Source organism: Verticillium dahliae, genomic scaffold (assembly GCF_000150675.1).
Source record: "Verticillium dahliae VdLs.17 supercont1.2 genomic scaffold, whole genome shotgun sequence".
In the NCBI taxonomy this organism is placed as follows: domain Eukaryota; kingdom Fungi; phylum Ascomycota; class Sordariomycetes; order Glomerellales; family Plectosphaerellaceae; genus Verticillium; species Verticillium dahliae.
The window spans coordinates 1,866,240-1,889,112 of NW_009276916.1; the positions used below are offsets into that span (position 1 = coordinate 1,866,240).

At 58.7% G+C, this 22,873-nt stretch overlaps 8 protein-coding genes across 8 annotated transcripts; 4 read left to right on the top strand and 4 right to left on the bottom strand.

Annotated features, from left to right (window-relative positions):
- Positions 1-3,908: 3,908 nt before the first annotated feature.
- Positions 3,909-4,731, top strand: VDAG_01431 (uncharacterized protein; the record flags this gene model as incomplete). The annotated part of the gene is made up of 2 exons (XM_009650317.1): positions 3,909-3,923; positions 4,066-4,731. 2 exons carry the CDS (start codon positions 3,909-3,911, stop codon positions 4,729-4,731), a joined length of 681 nt encoding a protein of 226 aa, XP_009648612.1.
- Positions 4,732-5,279: 548 nt separating this feature from the next.
- On the bottom strand, positions 5,280-8,046 carry VDAG_01432 (AdoMet-dependent rRNA methyltransferase spb-1; the record flags this gene model as incomplete). The annotated part of the gene is made up of 3 exons (XM_009650318.1): positions 5,280-5,401; positions 5,460-7,806; positions 7,879-8,046. 3 exons carry the CDS (start codon positions 8,044-8,046, stop codon positions 5,280-5,282), a joined length of 2,637 nt encoding a protein of 878 aa, XP_009648613.1.
- A 470-nt stretch (positions 8,047-8,516) lies between these two features.
- On the top strand, positions 8,517-10,233 carry VDAG_01433 (saccharopine dehydrogenase; the record flags this gene model as incomplete). Its single annotated transcript, XM_009650319.1, has 6 exons — positions 8,517-8,527; positions 8,692-8,774; positions 8,848-9,128; positions 9,190-9,211; positions 9,288-9,418; positions 9,463-10,233. The coding sequence occupies 6 exons, from the start codon at positions 8,517-8,519 to the stop codon at positions 10,231-10,233; spliced, it is 1,299 nt and encodes a 432-aa protein (XP_009648614.1).
- Positions 10,234-11,131: 898 nt separating this feature from the next.
- On the top strand, positions 11,132-13,537 carry VDAG_01434 (cell division cycle protein cdt2; the record flags this gene model as incomplete). The annotated part of the gene is made up of 3 exons (XM_009650320.1): positions 11,132-11,752; positions 11,804-11,933; positions 12,150-13,537. The coding sequence occupies 3 exons, from the start codon at positions 11,132-11,134 to the stop codon at positions 13,535-13,537; spliced, it is 2,139 nt and encodes a 712-aa protein (XP_009648615.1).
- A 603-nt stretch (positions 13,538-14,140) lies between these two features.
- On the bottom strand, positions 14,141-15,394 carry VDAG_01435 (uncharacterized protein; the record flags this gene model as incomplete). Its single annotated transcript, XM_009650321.1, has 1 exon — positions 14,141-15,394. One exon carries the CDS (start codon positions 15,392-15,394, stop codon positions 14,141-14,143), a length of 1,254 nt encoding a protein of 417 aa, XP_009648616.1.
- A 1,979-nt stretch (positions 15,395-17,373) lies between these two features.
- On the bottom strand, positions 17,374-18,587 carry VDAG_01436 (thiamine-repressible mitochondrial transporter THI74; the record flags this gene model as incomplete). Its single annotated transcript, XM_009650322.1, has 3 exons — positions 17,374-17,673; positions 17,732-18,508; positions 18,567-18,587. 3 exons carry the CDS (start codon positions 18,585-18,587, stop codon positions 17,374-17,376), a joined length of 1,098 nt encoding a protein of 365 aa, XP_009648617.1.
- A 1,110-nt stretch (positions 18,588-19,697) lies between these two features.
- Positions 19,698-21,155, bottom strand: VDAG_01437 (GTP-binding protein YPTC5). The gene is made up of 7 exons (XM_009650323.1): positions 20,922-21,155; positions 20,810-20,863; positions 20,640-20,735; positions 20,395-20,574; positions 20,296-20,340; positions 20,137-20,239; positions 19,698-20,076 (listed from the first exon to the last, which is right to left on the bottom strand). The coding sequence occupies exons 1-7, from the start codon at positions 20,949-20,951 to the stop codon at positions 19,967-19,969; spliced, it is 618 nt and encodes a 205-aa protein (XP_009648618.1). The 5' UTR covers positions 20,952-21,155; the 3' UTR covers positions 19,698-19,966.
- Positions 21,156-21,585: 430 nt separating this feature from the next.
- VDAG_01438 (uncharacterized protein) lies at positions 21,586-22,827 on the top strand (the record flags this gene model as incomplete). Its single annotated transcript, XM_009650324.1, has 2 exons — positions 21,586-22,386; positions 22,453-22,827. 2 exons carry the CDS (start codon positions 21,586-21,588, stop codon positions 22,825-22,827), a joined length of 1,176 nt encoding a protein of 391 aa, XP_009648619.1.
- Between the last annotated feature and the right edge of the window lie 46 nt (positions 22,828-22,873).

Sequence of the window (22,873 nt, forward strand, 5' to 3'; positions counted from 1 at the left end):
CGAGATGGAGGATTTCGTTATCCCCCCTAATTGAACATCCTGGTGTCGGAGGGCATGGCTGGATGTCAGTAGTCGACAAAAATTTTCATGTCTCGTGCGCGCAGGTCTCCACGGATCCAATCGGCATGCTGTATGATTTTGGACATGGCCCGTCGAGCTGTCAGGCTGCGCCCACGGCAAGATTATCTGATGCCTTCAGGTGAGATGTGACAAAGACCACTACTCACAAGATGAGCGGAGATGACGTCGGACTGTTCCTCGGAGTTGAGAAGAACAAGATGCCGATCCCTCACATAACTCCCTCGAAAAGCCACCCGACATGATTTGTGATAGTACAGAGGACGAGAGGGTTCGCACGAGCACACTAAGAAAAAGATGGCTTTGCTTTTTGGAGGAGAGGCAACGGCGGTAGGCTAAGGGGCTGGGGAACGGTTAGAGGGGCCCAGGCCAACGTTGGTGGGGGTGGCAGCGACCTACCTAGGGTGAGTGAATCCGACCTGGGGTGAGTGAATCCGCTCTAGGGTGAGTGAATCCGCTCTAGGGTGAGTGAATCTACCACCTTGGGTACATGTATGTGCGTGCTTCGGGGGCGCTTGGGGGGTGCGCGTCCGAAAACCGAATGCTCTGTGCGCCCTACCAAGAGCTGAGGCCAGACAGGTGTGCCCTGGAAACCAGCCATGGCCGTGCCGTGGCTCGCGAGGTGCGTTGCATGTGTGTTCCTCGATGGCCTGCGAGGGGGATCCCTGTCCAATCTGGTTGGTTGCTCCCTGGCTTTGCCTCGAGGAGCCAGCCACCTTCTTCACCACCTCAGTGTCACGACCTGAGAGGCGCAGAGCTGCAGAGAGGGATCCAAGTACTTCTAGTACCTGGGTAGGGGACTCGTTAGTGGTGCAGCGATGCAGGATCACACCCCTCTCCAGTCTCGCCCCGGCTCGACGACGGCATGGCACAGGGTGGGGGGTTTAGAGGGGCACCTAGGTACGCTGCCGCGCCTAAGTGGAGGTGCGTATCACTGGATGTCGAACCACCGGACAAGCCGTCTCCAGGTTGTGTTCCCCGTCATGCTAAGATCATCGTACCTCTCCTGAGCGGCCAATGGATGGAGGGTCTCAATGAGCGGCATGTCCGTAGAAATGGTACTTGGAAGCAGATGGGGAGGAGGGCCGCCAGAGGTGCTTGTATACGTCAATAAGCAAAGAAGGGTGCGCGTCCGTTGAGTCCTGTCACCCACCGAGTGCAATGTAGTAGGTAGAAAGGTAGACACTCCAGCTCTGTGAACGGAGCAAATTGGACCGTCAATTGGCATTGGCAGTTGGCCTTTTCTTGCCTGTTGTTTCGGAGATATTCCAGGGTCCGGCTTGCATTGCACTTGCTTCAGCCGTTGTCGTTGACCTGCGTTTTCGGAAGGGACCGCGGCCTCACAGGGCCAGTAGTGCCTGCCACAGGCCTCGTTGGCGCCACCATGACCCTTGCTGCCGGCCTCGCGCCGCCCATCTCAGGCGCCCTGAGCAGGAGCGAGTGGGGAGGAAGGGGAGCTGTAGCCGCAACTCCCAGTCGTAACTGCAGCAGCAGCAGCAGCAGCAGCACCTCCAACTTGATTGTTCTTGCCGAGACCCTGGTGCTGTGGCTGCTGCTTCTGCTCGCCTCGACCGGGCAAGCTGATGAGAATTCGTTGCATCAATGGACGCTGTCTCTGTCATCCTATTGATCCCACGCCTCTCCTGAACAAAGCCACGTCTTTTCCTGGTTGCTTTTTCCCTCCAGCCTATCCGCGCCCTGCACCTTCACCTCATCTCTGTGGGTGCTGGTGACTATTCTTGTGCTTGTGCTTGCACACATACGCCTGATGACCAGCTCTTCGTTCTCCCAACTACCTGGAAATCAATATGGGTGACACCCTGTCACAATGCCTGGCTGGCTCCCCTTCCTTTTCGATGCGTCTACCTCATCGTTTCTCGCCAAGCAGACCCCCACCCTCGTGAAGCGCCTCAGCCTGTGGCCCTCCACTGGCCCTCCACTCAGATCAACCACCGCCGACCACCAACTACCACCGTGCGCCATCCCAGCTCCAGCTCCAGCGCCCAGCAGCTCCTAGCAGCTCCCATCTCCCAGCGTACCATGTAATAAGCCACAGTCCCCGAACGGGCAAGACATCAGGATCACCAAGTCACCCCCGATTCACACTTTTTGCTCCGTCGCACACCGGCCCGGGCTGAGTATTCGACCGCTAGGCCACCGGACACCGAACCAGCGTGCTCCAGTATATTCAGCGGCACCATTGAACAAGTGCCCGCAGCTAGTCAACTTTGTTGGTCCCTCCTTCGTTTCTTTCCGCCTTCTCCTCCTCCACTCAAAACACCTCACGTCGGCCGAAGAGGGGTGTGGCCTTTGGAGGGTCCTTGAACTGCTTGGTCCTCCCTCCTCTCCCCCTCCCCCTCCCCCTCCCCCCTGTGGGAGTGGACCTCGTGCTGTGCTTGAGCTCGGCCAGGCCAGGCCTCTTCACACACGAGGCAACGACTCGTCGGGAATCGTCTCCTTTTTCGCTCTCGTTCGTTTATTGTTTCGCGCATCCTGCTCGCCGCCCTCCGCCGCCACCCCCTCCCTTTTCATGTCTTTCACAAATGCTTGATGGTCATACCTTACCCACCCTGGGCTCTGGGCTCTGGGCTCTGGCATCAGGCCCTACCTACCTAGGTATTTTAGGTACCCTGGTCCTTTTCCGTCGCTAAGGTAGTCACTCGTCATTCGTCACTGGTCAACGGCCGACGGCCAAGCCAGTGTGGCAGGCAGGCTGGTGGAGGAAGGCATGCAAGTGTCGTCCGCAACGCAAGCCATCTGCGCCTGCTCAATACTCACTCACATTGGACTGACCTGCATGAACACTGACCCTGGTTCTTCGCCGTCCGTGACCGTCGGGTGGGCAAAGGTACCAAGCAGATTGGCTTCACCCCTCAACCTTGATCCGTTACTTTTCTCGCGTCTCCCGGTCGTCTCGTCTCCTCTCTGTCTCCCTCGACATCCTTGGCTTTGGCTGGCTGCCCATGCATTTCCCATCTTGAGTACTTTCTAGCTTTCACACTGAGGTAGCGGGCGCCTGCCTAGGTACATGGCAGGTACCGAACGTACCCAAGGTACCAGGTAGGTCACTTATCATCACCTGCCTACATTGTTCTGCTGTGGAGAAGACTGTACCTCCTCCCTTGAGGCATCCGACCGTTTCTTATTCAACCTTTCCCCGGACGGCTTCCCATATCTCCGAACGACGCCTGGCGTCATTAGGGTCGTCGACCTGGGAGACAGACAGGCAGGGCACTACGGCAAGGACGCCGACGGAGAAGGTGGTACCTGCTTTGCTTGGCCTTGCCTTTTTCTCTGCCCTTTTCTCTGCCTTTTCTTTGCCTGTTCTTTGCCTTCCATCTCCAAATTGATATAAACACCACGCCCGCCCGCCCCGACTCGCTCGCTCGCTCATACAGATACATCGGTGGTAACCCGTCCACCAGCCATCTAGCCCCCCCGTCTCCTGTCATATCTCCTCACCGCCACTCTGCCTCTGTATCCATACACGGTACGGCATCCGTCCTCGGTAGCCGCAAAGCCCACTCTCGACGCTGGCCTAATTCCTGCCCGAGTTCCGTCCAATCCACACCCACACACCCCCCCTTCTGCACAAACAGCCTACCACGCGACCCCCCGTCCATGCGCATCTCACACCAGGGCAGTGTCGTATCCATCTCATCCTCTACCCTCCGTCTCCGGCACCCAGATCTGAATTCTTCGCATGACCAAGCTCGCCTGCCGGATCCTGTGTTATTAGACACCTCGGAGCCCTGGCTCCAAGCTGGAAACGAGTAGCCAGTCGTCCGTGACTGCTCGCATCTCGACCGCACACCTCTTCCTTCCTCAACATGGCTTTTGCCAGCGTGCCTCGGCGGGGCCAACATTCCATGCCCAAGTAGGACACGGCCTCCTTTCCTTGGTTCTTCATGCGCTCAAAAGGCAGACTGCTGACAAGGCCCGTAGGACCCCAACTTTGACATTTTCGACTGGTACAACCATTTCCAGTCCTGCGTTCGCTACTTTGTCGACCGCGCCCAGTACGACCCCCCCGTCCAGGCTGTGGCTGCCTTTGTCAATATCCGCCTTCCCTACCAGCAGCACCCGAATCCCGTCTTGTCGTTTAAATCCGCTCCATCTTCACCTGCCGCGGCCGCGGCCTCAGCCCACTACCCCTCGGCTCCCACCAGCAGCCGTGGAGGCCCCGGCCCCTCGGGCTTTCCCCCCTCCTTCGGCGGATTCCAAGCTCCCGGCTCCGCCCTCCCCAACACGGCAGTATCACCAATCCCCTACATCCGTCGTCTCGTCGCCACAGGCTTCGACTATCCTGCCATTCTTCACGGTTTCTTTGGCGACGACTGGGTGGCCGGTGTGGGGCGCCTGCACGAAGCCGAACGACGAAACTACCTCTTCGCCGCCAAGAGCCGCCCTTGGCTGAGCGTCAAGGACTCGTACGATATGGCCGATGGCCAGTACACGCCCTTCCTGCGCCCGTTACAGGAGCCATCCGAAAAGGAGATTAGAGCAGCAGATGCCGGCTGGAGTGAATGGCTGTCCGTGGCCGACCGCGAGTGGACCGAGTGGATGGCCATGGAAGACTGGGTCCTCGGCCCACGAGCACCTAGGGGAGCCGGGCCACCCGGCAGAGGTATCAAAGTCGAAGATGATGAGTGAGCAGGGGCTTTTTGTTGGCATAATCTTGGACGTAATCTTGGATGAGCTCATGGGTTGGCGGCATCGGAACGAGATCACCTTTATTTAGGCTATCATCGACCAGGACGCGGCGTTTTTTGGTGGATCTAGCAACAACACTGACCTGGAGTCAGATGAACACGCGGGCTCGACTGGTGTACATTGGGCATGGGAAAAGAGAGGCCTGGAATCGGGCGGCTGTATCATATATCGATCGTCATTACCTATTTTCTTGGTGGGTTGGTTTACAATCTCAACACCTCGGGTCGTTGGATCGCCCAGGTGGACTGCGTTAACGTTATTAGACTGTGCGATCCAACCCTCGGGGTTGAGCGCGCTATGACCATAGCATGATCCGATGCTGTCTTATCGCTTCGTGAAATCTGGCTGCGAGTTGATGCGAAATAAGTTTCTTTTCTGACGCCTACAATGCATTGGACTATGGTATTTCATGAACGACAAGCGCCGCATCCCGTCTACTCTACCGTTGAATATCACATGCCCCTCGCACGGCTCGCATGGCGAGCAATTTACCGCTTCTTCTTCTTCGACAACCGCTTTTGCGCCCTCAGGTCCTTTTTCATCCTCGCGTCGACAATGGTATACCTGCCCTTGACACCCTTGGGTCGTCCCTTGACACCACGGTTGAGGCCTGTGCGTGATTAGCATTGGTGTTACGGCAAGCGCCGATGTGAGAGAAGCAAACTCACCCTTGGCGATGACGAGCGTGGGCTGCGGCCGCCTCTTGACCTGTCCGGCCTTGGCAATCATCTTGGCGATGGTGCTCGCCTTCTCCTTCTCCGTGAGGCCCTCCTCGTTGACGAGCGAGTCGGTCTTCTTCTTGAGCTTCTCGTAGCGCTGCGCCGCCTTGAACTTCTTGCGCGCCTTGGCCTCGGCCACCTTTTTGATCGGCCGGGCGTTGTACGCGCGCATCTTCTCCTTGATGGCGTCGGCCGCCGCCTTGGTGATGGGCTTGTGCGGCTTGTCGTGCCTGCCCTCGTCGTCCATGAACCACTCGGGCAGGCCGTCGCGGTCGCGGAAGGCGTGCCGGTTGAAGCCGTCGTCGACGAGGTCGTGCGACGTCTTCTGGCCCGTCGCCAGCTGGTGCGCCAGCGTCATGGCCTCGGCCGTGATAATGTCAATGTCCAGCGTGCCGTCTGCCTTCTTCTGGTCGACAGACCAGGCGGCCTCGTCGTCGTTGCCGCCGGCGGCCGCGGGCCGGCCCTCCGTCTCGCTGTCCGAGTCCGAGTCCGTGTCGGGGGCGTCGACGGCTGCCGGCACTGCCGCCTTGCTGCCCTTCTTTGCCTTTTCCGTCTTGGTCTTGTCGGCCTTGGTCTTGTCGGCCTTGGTCTTGTCGGCCTTGGTCTTGTCAGCCTTTGCCTTTTCGGCCTTGGGCTGCGTCTTGGCGTTGGTCTTTGCCGCGGCGATCATGGCGTCGATGGCGGCGTCGTCGATTTCCTCGTCGCCCGTCTTCTTGCCCGCATCGGCCATCTTGACGTCCTCGTCTTCCATCTCCTCGTCGATGAGACCCTCGAACATGTCCTGGCCGAAGAAGCTCTTGGCCCGCCTCGACAATGCGCCGTCCTCCTCGGGTGTGTTGTCGAGGGTTGTGACGAGGGTCTTGCCGTCGGCGGCCTCGGCGTCCGACTCGTCGCTGTCGCTGTCCAAGTCAAACTCGTCGTCCGTGTTGACCGTCTTGTCGTCGCCGGAGAAGCCCTCAAACTCGTCATTGTGCTCCTCGCGCGCGCGCTTCGCACGATACTTTGCGTCGGCCTCAGCCTTCTTCTCCTTGTACTGCTGGTACATGCCGTCGAGCTCCTCCTCGAGGCGGTCCTCCTCGTCGTCCGTCTCGTCGTCCGTCTCGCCGGACGAGCCGATGCCGCTGTCCTTCTGCTCGGCCTCGCGCGGGATGGCCATGCGGCCCTGCGCAATCTTGTTGGCGGCGCCGGCCTTGTCGACAATCTTGAGACGGAACATTGAGTCGGCGCCCATGGGGCCGTCCTGCTCCATGCCAATGTCCATGGGGGCCATCATGTTCATCTGCATGCGCACAATCTCCTTCTGCTTCTTCTCGTTCTCCCGGCGGCGCTCGCGCTTCTTCTTGGTGCTCTCGCGGTCGCGCATGGCCTGCAGCTCCTCCTGGATCTTGAGCTCCTCGTCCATGTCCTCGACCTCGGCGACCTCCTCGGGCACGGGCACGGGCCCGTCGCCGTCGTCCTTCTTGGTCGACAGGCCGAAGATGTCGCGCACCTTGAGACGCCACTTGAGGAGGATCTTAAAGTCGCGGCGGCCGAGGACCTTGAGGTCCTCGCAGCACAGGCGGATCTCGTCGGTCGTCTCGGGCAGCTTGCTCAGGGCGGCGAGGGCCACGTCGCCGTTCTTGGGCTGGGCCCACGTCAGCTTGTTGTAGCCGCCGAGGATGGCGAGGGGGTCGTCGGTCTGGATGAACTCGCTGGCGGGCGCCTCCTTGTAGAGGGTGTAGTCGCCCTCCTCGTAGCCGTCACGCTTGCGCTTCTTGATCTCGGGGTTGTAGACCTTGGCCTCGTTGTTGGGGGCCTGGTCCTTGAGCTCGGCGAAGACGGCCTTGGGGTCGAGGAAGCGGGGGTCGATGCGCTTGGGCGCCTTGTAGCCGCGGCAGACGACGAAGATCTCGGCCGAGACGTTGCGCGACGACGGCGGCTTGGTGGCCTCGACCTTGGTGAAGAGCTGGTTGAAGACCCAGAGCAGCGGGTTGTAGTCCTTGGAGCGGAACACCTTGGTGACAAAGGTGCCGCCCTCGACGAGGAACTCGGTGGCCAGCTTCATCGACTGCAGCACGAGCTCGGCCTGGTTGAACGAATCCTGGTTCCAGGCGGTGCCGACGTTGGGGGCGCCGTCGTGGAGCACCGTGTCGGCCTTCCACGTCTTGAGGTGTTGTCGGAGCGTCGCGCGGCACTTGTCGGTCGTAATGTCGCTCTGGAAGGTGATGCACTTGGGGATGGCCTTGATGGGGGCGAGATCGACACCGACAATCAGACTGTTGACCGGCATGGTCTCGGCGGCGACTTGACACCATGACTGTGCGTAGAGGCGTTAGCAAAAGATACACATGGCGGGTCAGATTGCCCGCGTCATAGGTCACCAACTCACTCCTGGCGCGGCGCAGAGATCGATCAAGACCTTGCTCTTTTCCAAAAAGCCATACTTCTTGTTCAGCTGGATCAGCTTGAACGCAGCTCTGGCGCGGTAGCCCTTCTCCTTGGCAAGCTTGTACCACTTGTCAAGACGGCCCTTGCCGTGCTTCTTCTGGATGGCCATGGGGACGGTCGCGAAGTAGAAGCAGAAGCAGCAGCAGCAGCAGCAGCAGGCCTGGTGTCGTGTCGTTCGTTGAAGGAGGCTGCTGTGATACCGCTGGGGTCTTCGAGTACCTACTTCCGCCCCACCGCCCGTCTTCTCTTTCTCTCGGCTCGATTTTCAGAAATTTTGTTTCTTGGCGTTCTGATAACAAGTGGTCACGTGGCGATAGCGACCGCCCACTTCCAAAGACTGAGTCCGCCGGTCTCGCTCAACGCCATGGAAACATGAGCGCCGTTACCCCACCGTGGGGTGGAATTTTTCTGGGTCCCGAATGCCAATGACTTCTGTCTGCTGGCTGTGACGTTCGTGTCTAATTCTTGCGAGCAACATCATCTCTGCTTCTTTGATCTCCTTTGATTGAAGACAATTGACACAGGAGTTTTTTTTCTTCCCACAGAGAGAGAAAAAAAAAGAATACCAAATAGCCCATCATGTCATCCCAGTACGTCTAGCGTTCCATGCTTCATCTTCCATGTTCAACATGGCCCCTCCTCCCACCCCTGCCCCTCACCTACCTACCTACCTACCTACCATACCATTACGATAGCTACGATGCGGAGACAACCACAGCAACACAGCAACCCCGCTAACCTGACCGCCGCACAGGAGCGTGCTCATGCTCGGTGCGGGCTTCGTGACCCGGCCGACCCTCGATATCCTCAGCGAGGCCGGTATTCCCGTCACCGTCGGTAAGAACATGCACCAGTGCCTCTCTTCCTGCTCGAGCTTTGGTCGGAAACTAACGCCAATTGCGTCTTCCAGCCTGCAGGACCCTCGAGTCTGCGAAGAAGCTTTCCCAGGGCGTCGCCCACTCGACTCCCATCTCCCTCGATGTGACCGACGACAAGGCTCTCGATGCTGAGGTCGCCAAGCATGATCTGGTCATCAGCTTGATCCCTTACACCTTCCACGCCACCGTCATCAAGTCGGCCATCCGCCAGAAGAGGCACGTTGTCACCACCAGCTACGTCTCGCCCGCCATGATGGAGCTCGACCAGCAGTGCAAGGATGCCGGCATCACTGTCATGAACGAGATTGGCCTGGTATGTTTCCTCCGTTTTCTGTCAGGGACGAGGGACTCGAACTGACCTTGTTGCTTCCCAGGACCCCGGTATCGACCACCTCTGTAAGTGTGCCAGCTGCTAGCTACCGATGCTTGCGTGCGGAGAGCTGTGCAATCAGACGTACTCACCCTTGTGCAGACGCTGTCAAGACCATTGAGGAGGTGCACCAGGAGGGCGGCAAGATCCTGTCCTTCCTGTCCTACTGCGGCGGTCTCCCCGCGCCCGAGGCCTCGGACAACCTCTCGGCTACAAGTTCTCGTGGTCGTCGCGTGGCGTGCTGCTGGCGCTCCGCAACGCCGCCAAGTACTACCAGGGCGGCTCCGTCGTCGACGTGCAGTCCAAGGACCTCATGGGCACGGCCAAGCCCTACTTCATCTACCCCGGCTACGCCTTTGTCGCGTACCCCAACCGCGACTCGACGCCCTACAAGGAGCGCTACAACATCCCCGAGGCCGAGACCATCATCCGTGGTACCCTGCGCTATCAGGGCTTCCCCCAGTTCATCCGCGTCCTGGTCGAGATTGGCTTCCTCGACGACACGGCCCAGGAGACGCTCGGCCAGAACCAGCCCTGGAAGGAGGCGACCAAGACCATCGTCGGCGCCTCGTCCTCGAGCGCCGCCGACCTCGAGAAGGCCATCCTCGCCAAGGCGACCTTCGACTCGCCCGAGGACCAGCAGCGCATCCTCGGCGGTCTGCGCTGGATCGGCCTCTTCTCGGACGAGCAGACGATTGCGCGCGGCAACCCGCTCGACACGCTCTGCGCGACGCTCGAGAAGAAGATGCAGTTCGAGGAGGGCGAGCGCGACCTCGTCATGCTGCAGCACAAGTTTGTCATTGAGCACAAGAGCGGCGAGCGCGAGACGCGCACGTCGACCCTCGTTGAGTACGGCGACCCTGCCGGCTACTCGGCCATGGCCAAGCTCGTCGGCGTGCCGTGCGCCGTCGCCGTCAAGCAGGTGCTCAACGGCACCCTCGCCGAGAAGGGCGTGCTCGCGCCCATGACCTCCAAGATCAACAACCCGCTCATGAAGGAGCTCAAGGAGAAGTACGGCATCAGCATGGTCGAGAAGACTGTGTCGTAGACTGGCTTGCTTTTTTGATGCGGCTTGGTAGACGGGGCACGGCTCGTTCGGATGGATTGCGTATCCTGCGCAAAGCATATCCTGCGCAAAGCGTATCCTGCGCAAAGCGTATCCTGCGCAAAGCGTATCCTGCGCAAAAAGCGGACGCCATCATCCGGTGATGGCTTGGTTAAAAAAAAAATATCAATAACGAAAGTCATGAGAATGCCTGACAGATGACTGTTGATGTGAATACATGGTGATGCAGGACAGGGTGTTCATGAAGGATGTACACGGTCCATGTCGGCAGGATTGACTTAAGGTTGTCCACTGGGAATGCCACCAGCTGACAGGACCTCGAGCCAAGCAAGCCAAGGTAAGGTAAGGTCAGGTAAGGTAGTGGCAGCTCAAGCGCTACGGTCAATTAAAGTCCCCTGTAGCTCAGACGCGCTAGCACGCGTGCAGGTCGTGTTGCGGCGCGTTCCTCGGGCACCCTGGGCCGTCCGTGCATCTCGTGCTCGTGCACCTTTTCGATCGTGACGACGTCAGTCGTTTCTTTTGCCAATTCTCAAGCCATCTCTCCACCCCAGCCTGTCTCTCTGGAACGAATTGCCGGGTCTTTCCTAGCAATCTTCTTGACGCTCACATCTCGTCGTCCATACAAGTTCTGCTCCAAAGCTTCCGGCGCTTCTGGCACAACCCATCGACCCGCCACCAGTTCTCCACAGCAACCTGGTCTCGAGTCCTCACTTCCTTGGGTGGCCGTGGCAACGACTTCCCCATTCCAGGGCCCTATCGCCCCTTCCCTCCACTCAACTCTTTACCCCCCTCCTCTTACCTTACCTATCTTGCGTTGCCAGGTTGTCGTGAGTTCTTCAATTGAGCACCTGTGCTTCGACAGGCACACCATACTGTCACCATGTCGTCCAGCCGAACATGGGGCCGCGCCATGGCCAGCCCGCCCCCGAGCGATGGCCACATACCCTCGTCACCCTCGACCATGATGCCTCCCTCCTCGCCGATACAGGAAGGCTCCTCCCGAAAACGACCCCGAAGAGAACGACGCGAACCGACCATAACCCCCAGGAAATTCAGGAGGTTCTTCACCCCCCGGAGCGAGAGGCTTGCCATACCCTTCGATGCCAGATCTATCCTCGGCGAGTCGAGCGAGTCGACACTCAACGCCGCCCATCTGACATCGCCTGCATCCACCCTCGAAGACAAGCTCGACTCAAGATCCGTTGATTTCAACGTCGACGTTTCGCAAGATGCAAGGAGGAAGACTCTCAACCTCTTCGGAGGATCGATCGACTATAACAATGCATCACGCAGAGAGCCAGGGGAGACTTTTCCCGATGCGAGGAAACGAAGGAGGACCGAGGCCTCTGACCTGCTGTCTTCGCCCTCGATTGGGAGTGTGCGCACGTCTGACTTGACCGCTCATAACTTGAGAGCTCTGGGTGCTCAGACTCGTTCCAGCTCCACGCTCGGTTTCGAGAGCAAGCTCGCACAATCATCCCATGCTGGTTCCAACGATGCGGTACGTCTCTATCCTTTGAGGGCCTTTCGGTGCAGACCTAATCGTCGACAGATGTTGCATGACTATAAACCAAAGCCTGTCATGAAGCTCCGTAACCGGGGCTTTGCCGCACAGCTGCTGCTCCGCGAGCAGGGCATCACGCCGAGGCCTGGACTGGAGAGAATCGACTGCCCAGCTCATGGTATGTAAAGCAGCACGCAAGAGGCAACTAGACGTGAACTAACCTTGCTCTAGATCAACGCAGCGAAACCACACGCTTCTTCACCCGTGATACAGATGTCTACACGTGTACTTCAAGCCTCGGCCGAGGGCATACTATTCCCTTCAGTCTCGCCAGTTGTCACAGTACGTTCTCAGGCTTCTGGGTGCCCATCCACCCATTGCTGACTGTTGCTAGCTACCCCCCTGACTGCCGTCGGCGATGAGGAGGGGTTCATTCGTCTCTTTGATACAAAGTCCGTTCCCGCCCATGTGTCAGAACCCACCAAGGTCAAAATCGCTGTCCAAGCTCACAACAACGCCATCATGGACCTGGCCTTCTCACACAACGACCTCAGACTGGCGACCGCCTGCGGAGACCACAGCGGCAAGATCATGGACGTCATGTCCCAGTCAATAGCCGTGGAGCTGAACCACGGCCAGTACCAAGCCATGCGCCGCGTCAAGTTTCAACCTGGCCAGGCCAATGGTGATGTGCTTGCGACTTCGGACCGGGACGGCACGATCCAAATCTGGGACATCCGTTGCAGCACCTCTCCTGCCGTATCTTTCACAACAATGGGGCCTCGAGGTCCCATTGCTCGCGACCGCCATCTGCCCCCGTCAAGGACAAGGCCATTGAACACCATGCTCGAGGCCCATGTTCGTGTTGTCGAGGGTGAGACCAGGGGAGCCTCGGTCACGGCTCTCGAGTGGTTGCCCGCAGGACGGGAGCACCTCCTCCTCTCCGCCTCGGAAGCCAACTCTTGCATCAAACTCTGGGACACCCGCTACGTCACCTCCAGTAACCGAGCAGCCACCCCCTTGTCCGCCACGGCGACCCCTTCGACCCACGCCTGGCGCCCGTACGGCCTGACATCCATGTGCCTCAGCTCCGACGCCTCGCGTCTCTACGCCGTCTGCAAGGACAGCACCGTATACGCCTACTCGACCGCCCACCTCATGCTCGGACCCGCGCCGCAACTCTCCCGCAACCCGCCCCGCCAGAAGTTGGGTTCTGCCTCGCCTGGTCTGGGCCCCCTCTACGGCTTCCGCCACCCAGCTCTCACCGTCGGCTCCTTCTACGTCCGCTCAGCCCTTCGCACCGTCGGCACGGGAAACGGTCCTGAACTCCTCGCCGTCGGCAGCGCCACATCGAGCGCCATCCTCTTCCCGACCGACGAGCGCTTTCTCCGCGAGAAGTGGGACCGCGAAAGCCACGACCCAAACCACGACTGGGACACCAGTGCGAGGCGTCCCGGTCCCAGCTCCGGCGCCGCCGCCGCCGCACGCATCCCCATGGTCCACAACGGCACGCAGCTCGCAGACGGGCACCAGCGCGAGGTCACGGGCCTCAGCTGGTCAAACGAGGGCAAGCTCGTCACCGTCTCGGACGACTACACGGTGCGGCACTGGCAGGAGGACGCCTGCGAGGGCGCCGGCGATCGCAACGAGGACGTCCCGAGGGACGCCCGCGACCTGCGCACCTGTGGTGGTTTCGGTCGGAAGCGCTGGATGGCGGGCTGGGCGCGGACCGAGGAGGGTGCGAGCTGGGACGACGATGACGACGACCACTCTGAGTGCTGAGTGTTTCAGTCTTGGTCTTTGTGCAGCCCCCTTTCGCACGGCGCATGTGTGTGCGTGTGTGTGTGTGTATTTTGAGTACTGTACAGTTGCCTGGGACACAGCAGCGTCAGGATGACAGCTTCTTGGGGTTTCTTATTCGGGGCGTCGCAAGGGACCAAGCCCGTTTGCGGAAAAGGTTGCAAGGACAGGTTTGACAGAGCGATAGAGCAGGATACCCAATCGATTGGTTCACGAATAGCATAGCATATACATCACATATTCCCAACAATAGCAGTTCAGAATCCAGGGTCATGATTGTTGAATCCTTGTCAAAACAGGCTATTGTATGACCGATCGTCCATTCCGATCTCGGCTATGCTCCTTCTCGCCATGATGGTGATGCTGTCTGGGTTTGTGGTCATAAACATGAATGTAGTAGATAAGGAAAGCCCCAAAAGAAAAAGACAAAGGGGGGTATCGTGTATGTCCCTCGCAGCGCCATGATAAGTCCAGGTGTAGAGAAAAAAAACAAGAAAAAGAAGAAAAGGTCAGCCTCAACGCCGTGGTATCCCGTCATCTCCAACATCAACTATGCAACACGACAAGACTCTCATCTTTCAGCTCCTACAACACGCTCTCCTCGCGTCTTCCCTTGGAGAAGTAAAACGTGGCCATGAGCCCCACTGCTGCCGCCAGCAGAAGCACATTGGACAGCAGAGAGAGCTTGGCAGACGTACGCGAGGTGACAGTATCGACAAGACTACCCCTGCGCGAAGATGACCCATCGCCCGAGAACATGGAACGCAACTTGTCGACTCTGCGAACACGCTCCGGCGTGGACGGCTTAGGCTCGAAACGGACAGCCTTGCCGAGCATGGGGCAAAACCGGCCGGTGCCCTCCAGGTCCGCCGACTCGTCGGAGCCAGCCGCTCTCGTTGCTGGACATTGGTGATGGGAGTGGCTTCGTTCTGGCGAGTCATCGCCGCTGCTGGCCGCTGCCGCAGCACGGCGTTCTTTGGCGACGGCCACTGAGTTACGCAGTCGGGAGCCAAAGGGAGCCGGCTCTGCTTCGAGATCGGTGTTGCAAAAGACGTCGAGCTGGCCAACGAGACGGAGCATGTTGTCGAAGATGCAGATGGCCTCCTGGACAACGTCGTGTCGATCGTGTGCAGAGAGGAGAGGCTCGATGGAGGCGAGGCTTGCCTTAAAGTCACGCTTCAGATCTTCTCCATCGACAGAACCATTGAAGCGGAAAAAGGAGAGAGGTAACGGGTCGCCAGGAGCGCCGGGGACGGGGCGACGATTCCAAAAGCCAGGTTCCGGGGCGGACGTGTCGACAGATTCCAGCGTGGCCCGGATGAAGCGTCCGCCAGCGAAAAGCGCCATGAACAGGATGTAAGCGTACGCAATCAACACGTGCGGGCGGTTCTCGAGCGCGCGAGAAATGTGGCGCAGAAAATCCGCGAGGCTACCGTGACGGGCGACGGTATCGAGCTTCTCGTTGACAGTGTCGATGGACCAGCCAGTGAGATGGGCAATGTCGGCACGCAGGCGGTCAGCGCGCATGAGATCTGGAAAATAGATGCCGGATAGGATGTCGTGGATGCGGTCGGCAGCAGCATCGGCGCCAGGGGCCGGCGGTGCGCTGACGAGGCTATGCCACCAAGACTCGAAAGTGATGTAGATGGGCGCAATGTGCAGAAGACCAGATGCATAGGTGGAAGGATCTTGCGCATGAGGAGGCAAGCTCAGAGGTAGACGAGCGATGATGAGCTTGTTAAGCTTTGCGTGGATAGTCCTAGTGGCGGCGTTGATCGAATCTGATAGCGGCCGTTGAGGGCTTCCGCTGCTCGCGGAGGCCTCTGTCGAGGACAGCATAACGTCGTAGGGCCCTCCTTGCGACGAGACAAGCTTAGTGGATGATGCTTATGAGGAGGAGAGGCTCTAGGTAGAGAGATCGGGCGCGGCCGGCTTGAGAAGGTTTGCGAGATGGTGAAAAAGGCTGCCAGGGTGTCCTCTGCCCATGAAGGCAGCGGGCGAGATGTTGAAGAGGTTGAGCGGGCGAGGAGCGAAATGTCATGATGCCAGGTGCGACAGAACCACGCAGCAAGAGATGGGCTCACTGATGCCTCCCTGGCGCCCTATCGATGCCTACCCCGTGCCTTTCCTACCTAGGTACCTATGCTAAGGTAGGTAGGTAGGTAGGTAGGTATCGTGGCAGGGCCGTTGTTGAATGAATTGCTGAATGAACACAAAGCTGACTCGTGGGGCAAGCAGGTGCGATGCGCGCTTGTGAATGCACCTGAACAGATCAAGATCAGATCAGGAACGGCCAGTCACAGCTGACAAGTGACGAGGTGCGGCCGAGTGCTGTACGATGGTTATTAGCGAGCCAGGCAGAGCTGGGCAGCGGTCATAACCAGGTAGCTGGGAGGATCTGGGTCGTTCTGTGGCTCGATCCACGCAGACGCCCGAGCACCGAAGGCCGAAGGGGCGTTCCCAAGAAGGAAAGGAGGACGAGGCACGATCGGTTCTAGGCCTCGAGGGGTTTGGCCAAGGTCCTCGACCAGTACACTACTGGGCTTACAGGGCAACCTTGAGCGGAGATGAGGTTGATGGGATGAAGAAAATGATCAGGCAAAGATGGGTTGGCCACCGCGAGAGAAGTGGGAGAGGGGCACATGAGGGATCAATCCGGAAGTCCTATGACGAAAAGATGGATGCGAAGATCATGCCTTGGCGCTCGTGAATCCCTTGGACGCTTTTTTTTCATTCTCCTTGGCTTCCACGCTTTGGTTGTGCATTGCGTAGCCGGTGGGATTCACATGCCCGCATTCCATCCCTTCCTTCTCAGGGTTATGTTGCAGGCACTATAAAATACATAGGCAACGCAGGGTTTCCCCAAGGCAGGGTCGCGAATGCCATGTCTCTCCAATGAATGCCCATGGCCATCCTCTTGTTCGCGTGAGGTAGGTGCCCCGCGCACCTCGGTCGTGGGCTCAGGTGGGGTGTACACATGGGTCATCGAGATCGGTATCTCTGCTGTGTATCGACAACTTTCATGGCGTTACCCGCTACAAGCACAGGTTGTGGGTGGAGGAAGTGGCGCCCCGGAGCCGTCTCCACAGCGGTCTAATAACCAACGTGACGGCAATCACGGCCCTGTCGATCCCGCCTACCCCAACCCTGCCTGCTCTGAAAGTCTGTTCCTGTTCCAACAACTCGGTCGTCGATGATCCATCTCGGGTCCGAGTCATGGACATCTCCAACTCCTGACTTGCATCTTTTCACTGTCGTCTCAGCCGCTTGTCTCTGCTTTATTTCGGACAGACTTCTACACAAGTCATGTCGTCACCAGCACGGCTGCGACTGAGATGATCGATTCCCAGAAACCTGACATTTTACCCTCAGATGCCCAAGCACAAGAGGAAGAACTATGACTTGGTAAATCCCACGCCTAAGATACATGGGAAGAAACCAAACACGAGCCGTACACCGCATGGACCTCATCCTGATCCTGTAGCAGCCACACGAGCTTGAGCCTGATGCTTCCAATAGACTTGGGTGGTGCCCGGAATCACTGGCCCGAGCCAACTGCTCGTCATTATCGTGTCCTCGTATCGGGTGCCATGGCTCGACTTTCTCGCAGGCTGATTCACAATGGAGAATTATTCGGTGTAGCGATGTGGCAGAAGATCACACAAGCACGGTTCCCACAAAACAGATCAAGATGCGCTTCTATATGCACGCTCCCGGTGTATGCCAAGGTATCACGATCGCAACTAACGGCAAACCTATGCCTTTCTCAAACGCCCAAAAAAAAACATGACCCAACGCCTCCCCACTCACGCAAACCTCTAAAAAGCCGTAACTTGGTCTTCTTCCGTCGTGGACTCTTCTTCCTTGCTCTCGTGGTTGACAAACACGAAAGAAATAAATACAACCGCCGCTCCGACCCAGTACACCCAGCCAGAGTGTTGCGAATACTGAATCATTTCTCCGACCAACGACAGGGGAATTGTCAGTGATAAACCGACTGTGACCAGCACCGGCGTCGTCAGGAGCATTGCGTACGCCCATGATATGTCGCTGATAAAGGAAGAGAAGGCATTCACCAGGATGATGACCCAGACTTCAGCTGTCGGCGGCATCTCGAACTGGCGCATAGCTTTAGTACATAGTAACATGCCAGGGAGCGCAAGGGGGAAAACTCACTGTCTCAATGCCTGTCCAGTGCAGGATGAAGAAGACCGGCCACAGCATGATGAGGTTGAAGAGACCCACGAGACCAAAGAACAGCTGCATGTCCACCCTCTCCTCGTTGCCCACCCTCCACTTCATAATGGTGACGTAGACTCCGTAGATGATGGCGCTCAGAAACGCCATGCCGTCTCCCAGCGCAATCTGGCCCGTCGTCTTGTGCGGGAACGACCCCCTGCTCTCATCGCTCGACCCGGACAGGTCCATGGTCGAGATGAGCACAACGCCCGCGAGCGACGCCAGCACGCCGAAGAGCTTGCGCATGGAAAAGGTCTCGAGGCGCAGCGCGGCGCAGAAGAGCAGCGTCCAGACGCTGCTCGTCGACGTGAGGATCGTAACGCTCGCTACGCTCGTGTACTGCAGGCACGCCGAGGCGAAATAGTTTGCTATGAACCAGAGCATGCAGAACTCGAAACTGAGAAAGGCCGTCTCGCGCGGATTCAGGCGCTCGGTCGAGGGCGGTTGCTTCGGGATGGCTCCGCTGGTGTATCCCCCGGCGCTGGCCTCATCATCGACGAGGAGACGCTCGGCGTCTTCGGCGGTCGGAGACAGGAGGGCTGTTCTGCCGTATTCTCGTTCATGCCAGGCTTTGGACACTTCGTGGCGGAGACCGGACAGCCCGTGTCGACGGAGGAAGCGGACCAGCATCGGGACCAGGTTGACGGCAAAGACGGATGTGTTGAGGTATACGACGAAAAAGGGCTTGTCGTACGTCGAGTCGGAGAAGATGTACTGCGCACTTGTCAGTCATTGTAGTGAGCCATGCGACTGGGGAGGGCGAAGGGCTTACAGAGGCGAGAAAGTTGGACATGGTCCACAAGGCGACCGTTAGGAGAAGACAGGCAATTCCCAACGTGCGCCTCCCGACACCGTCGAGTCCAAGTCTTGTCCGCCAGCTCATAGGCCCTGCGTCGGTGGTTGTCCTGTCGGCCAGCAACTCTCTGTGCGAATGTCTATCGCTAGCCCCCATTATTGCTTCGTCTCGAGTCATTGTCGCAAAGGCTTATCGTGGTTGATGTTTTCTCGATCTAGCGTCAACCTCCGGGTCAAGAAAAAGGCCTTCACAAAAAAAAGAACGATGGCCAATTTCTTAAGCCTTGACCGAACGTCAAAATGCTGTCACAGCCAAGTTGGCAGATCGAGCGTATTGTCTGGCGAACAGCAACAGTCGACCGCCCGCACGTTGGAGTGGGAATGAGGACTCGCGAATGCGGCAGGTGCTGAGCACGAGGCGCGCGTGGGCTCAGCTGCTGTCGGACTGTCTGTCAACTGGGGAATCCAAGAGGCCTCGTGGGCACTGGGGTCGGGAAGGTCGTTGTCGAGGAATGGAGGAAGGGCATCGAGGCTCGGGTACCCCTCCGATCACGCACACGTTTGTCTGGGTTCGCCGGGAAGAGAGATATGGCGTCTTCGCCAAATGTTCCAGGGCTCGGCCAATGGTGGGGAGCCCTGGTGAGCCGCCCCCCCTCGTTCTGCCCGTCCTCTCAGGGTCGCAGCCTTGTGTCACCCGGCGAGGGTCAGGCCAGTGGGGGGGCTCAGGATTAGGGCGGCAGGCGAGTGGGCCAGGGCGTCCAAACAGCCACTGAAACAGCAGCTTCCGGCGCGCTCCTTGGGGCAGGTCGGTCCTGTCACTGCAATCGTGCACGGCGGCCTTCCATGGCTGCATGACGTGACGACGCGGGCGGGTCTGTGGGCCTCAGACTGTCACTGGAAAGGTCTCTTGTTCACGTGCACCTCATCTCCCTGACCGTGAAATCTAATGAGCGACAGAATGCGGAAGCCTGCAAGGGTTTCGCCACGTCTTTGGTGGGAGCAATGTCCGCGCCTGGATCACACAAGAGGTCAGAAGCTGCAATCGGCTCGCTTCCACCGTCTGACGCTCAAGTACCAACGAGGTTACCACCTACAGTGACCATCATCAGACGCAAAGAATCAGTGTGATATTCGAAAACCCCGCAAAACACCCAGAAAACCCAGTGCCAGAATATGCTACATCAAGCCTAAGGTATAGTAATAATATGCCGGCAACCCGAGACTGTCTGTGCTAGAATGTGTACTCCTCGAGCCATGTGAAGTCGACTATCGTGGGCATGCCGTGCCCTGCCTCTCTGTCGTGTGCCATGCCGTGCCGCACCTTGTCTTGCGAGCCATGTCGCTTTGCAGACATGCTCTCTCTCCAACTCGGCCTCATTAACAGGCACAGCCGTCGCGATCGTCCCCAATGTGGATGTTGATGGGGTCCTGGAAGTCGCCGCTGAACTCCTCCGACTCCTCCTGAGCCAGCGCATTGCGTGCGATCACTTTGGGGGATGTCTCGTCAGTACACACAAGAAGCAAGTGACTGCCAGGCGTGGACTTACCCTCGAAAGCCTGCTCGACATTGACGGCCTCCTTCGCACTGGTCTCGAAGTAAGGGATTCCACCCTTGGACTGGCAGAACGTCATGGCGCGCTTGGTCGAGATCTGCCCCAAAAAGTTAGCTTGCGTTCAGAGCTTCCAACAAAGCATCTGAAACTCACCACGCGCTTGCTCTCCTCGACATCAATCTTGTTGCCAAGAACGACCTAGAAACACAGTCAGTACGGCGGTGACAGCTCTGGGCCCGAGGGCCTACTCACAAAGGGGAAGTTGTCGGGATCCCGCGGCGAGGCCTGGATCAGGAACTCGTCCCTCCAGCTGTCAAGGGCGTCGAAGCTCTTGGAGTTGTTGACGTCGTACACGAGCACGCAGCAGTCGGCACCGCGGTAGAAGGCCACGCCCAGGGACTGGAAGCGCTCCTGGCCGGCAGTGTCCCAAAGCTGCACGGTCACGTTAGCGGTCGTTCGCAGCCCACGTCGTTTCGGCGGCTGGCGTCTCCTCGTACCTGCATCGTCACCTGTCGGTCATCGACGAGGACCTCCCTCGTCAAAAAGTCGGCGCCGATGGTCGCCTTGTAGCTCGCGCTGAACTTCTTGTTGACCTGTTGCCAGCACCCTGGGTCAGCAGGCTACTCTCCTCGCGTGGTGGTGGGCGTCGAGATCGAATAGGACGCACATATTGGTTCATCAGACTCGTCTTGCCGACACCGCTGTCGCCAAGGATGATGACCTGGTGAAAGAAAGTCAGTCGAGGAACAGACATGGAGTTAGTTGCACATGGTTCTAACCTTGAGGAGGACCTTCTTCCTCGTCGACATGTTGGGCTGTTGATCTCTCGAGCTGGTTGAAGAGGGGAATCGGCGAAGAGGCAATGAGTCGTGCTGCCGGTGGGATCGGTCTGGGGAATCGTGGCAAGTACGTAATCTTCGTACTCGTGTCGATTCAGTCGGGCAAGGCACCTGTCGTTTCGGTGCAGGCAGCAGAAACGGGTTATCGTCGTCTCGTCTGTTGTTGGAGCGGTCGAGGTGGAGGAGGTCGGTCGGTCGCCAGGTCCGGCCATACAGTACCTGTTGCACAACTGATAGCGGCTAGCTCCCCCAAGGTACCTGAGTACCTCCACCTTTGTCTGCTTGGGTTCCACTGGCAAGCATGAAACGAGCCAATCAATGCGTTGAGCTCTTGGATGCAAGCGGCCGAGAGGGGACTAGCGGCTCTTGCGTGAGGTCACTTGGATGCGATGACGACTGCGCCACATGCACCGCGCTGCCGGGGCATGTCTTGGGCGCCTGTAGTGGGGCGCCGGAAGACGAGACGATGGGAGAGAAAGAGGCTGGTGAGCTTCAGTCGCATGCTCCTGGCTTGCATCCACTCAACGACTTGATGATCGGCGAGACAGCTTCACGCATTTGACGCTGTCATCAGTGGCCCGGATGATGTCCACTGTGGCTAGACATGGCAGATGATATCCTGCTCGGCAAGGTCCATGGCCTCAGCGACCTCGAACTCGCCGGGCTACTGTGCCTCATGAGCAGGGAGCATTGTCTTATCAGTACTCCCTCAGAAGCACTCGATGAGTTGATAGAAGAGCTTCAACTAGTATGCAGAAGTCCTTTCTTCTCTCTTTTCCCCAAGGTCTCATCTAATTACGACCAGATATTCACCAAGACCTTCGGCCTCAAGTGCGTCGTTGTCGACTGCCACGCCCACACCACCCTCGACGACTTCGCCGCCGCCATCCTCACCTCGAAACCCCAGTCACGCACCCCCTCGCCCTTCCAAACCCGCACCTCGGCCGAGCCCTCGTACTTTGTCGCCCGCCCCGGCGCCCTCACCCCTCTGACCTCTCTCTCGGCGACGAGCCCCAGCCACCCGCCCCCGGCCATGGCCAACGTCATCCTCGCCCGCAACCTCGACCAAGCGCCCAAGGCCGTCCAGATCCAGGCCCTCGAGCTCCTGCGGACCCGCCGCATCTTCACCCGCACCGCCGTCCAGGCGGCGCCTAAGCAGTTCCTCTTCATCGCGGCGCTCGGCGCGCAGACCGGCGGGCACGCGCGCGTCACGCCGCACCTCAACGACTTTCTGTACCTCGCGCACTGGCACGACCCCGACCTCGGCTTCGCCAACCTCGACGAAGGGTTCGAGGCCACCGCGGGGGACGACGGCGGCTCCGAGACGGGAAGCATGGAGAGCGTCGTGAAGAAGAGTGTTAACGGGGACCTCCGTGTCGAGGACGACCCGTTGCTGAGCGATGTGGTACGTGGTGATGAATCCCCGCGGGGTGTTGCGGACGGACGGGATCATGCTGACGACCAGTCGTAGGATATCGCTGCCCTGGCACGACTCAGTCAGGGCGTGCAGATTGACGTAGATGTCCTCCGCTACCAGATGAACTTGATATCCTTCTTGCGAATGCACCGCGCCGTCGGGGGTGGCGTCAGTCCTACGGCGACGAAGCACTTTGAGCAGCTGATCAAGGCGCTGGCGCCGCTGCATAAGCTGGATTACGCGACGCCAGGCCTCGTCGCACTGGCGTTGAGAAAGGTCTATCTGCACAGGATCCAGATCGTGGAGCCGGAACAGGAGAGGAGCATGCAGTGGGGCAGCGAGCTCGAGGCCGTGGAGGCCTTGCTCGAGGACATCGGGCCGGAAGAGGTCATGGAAGAGGTCCTGGACATGGTCGCGACGCCGCTTTGAATCACAAACGCCGGTTTGGTCAATTTATTATATGCGATGGTAACAC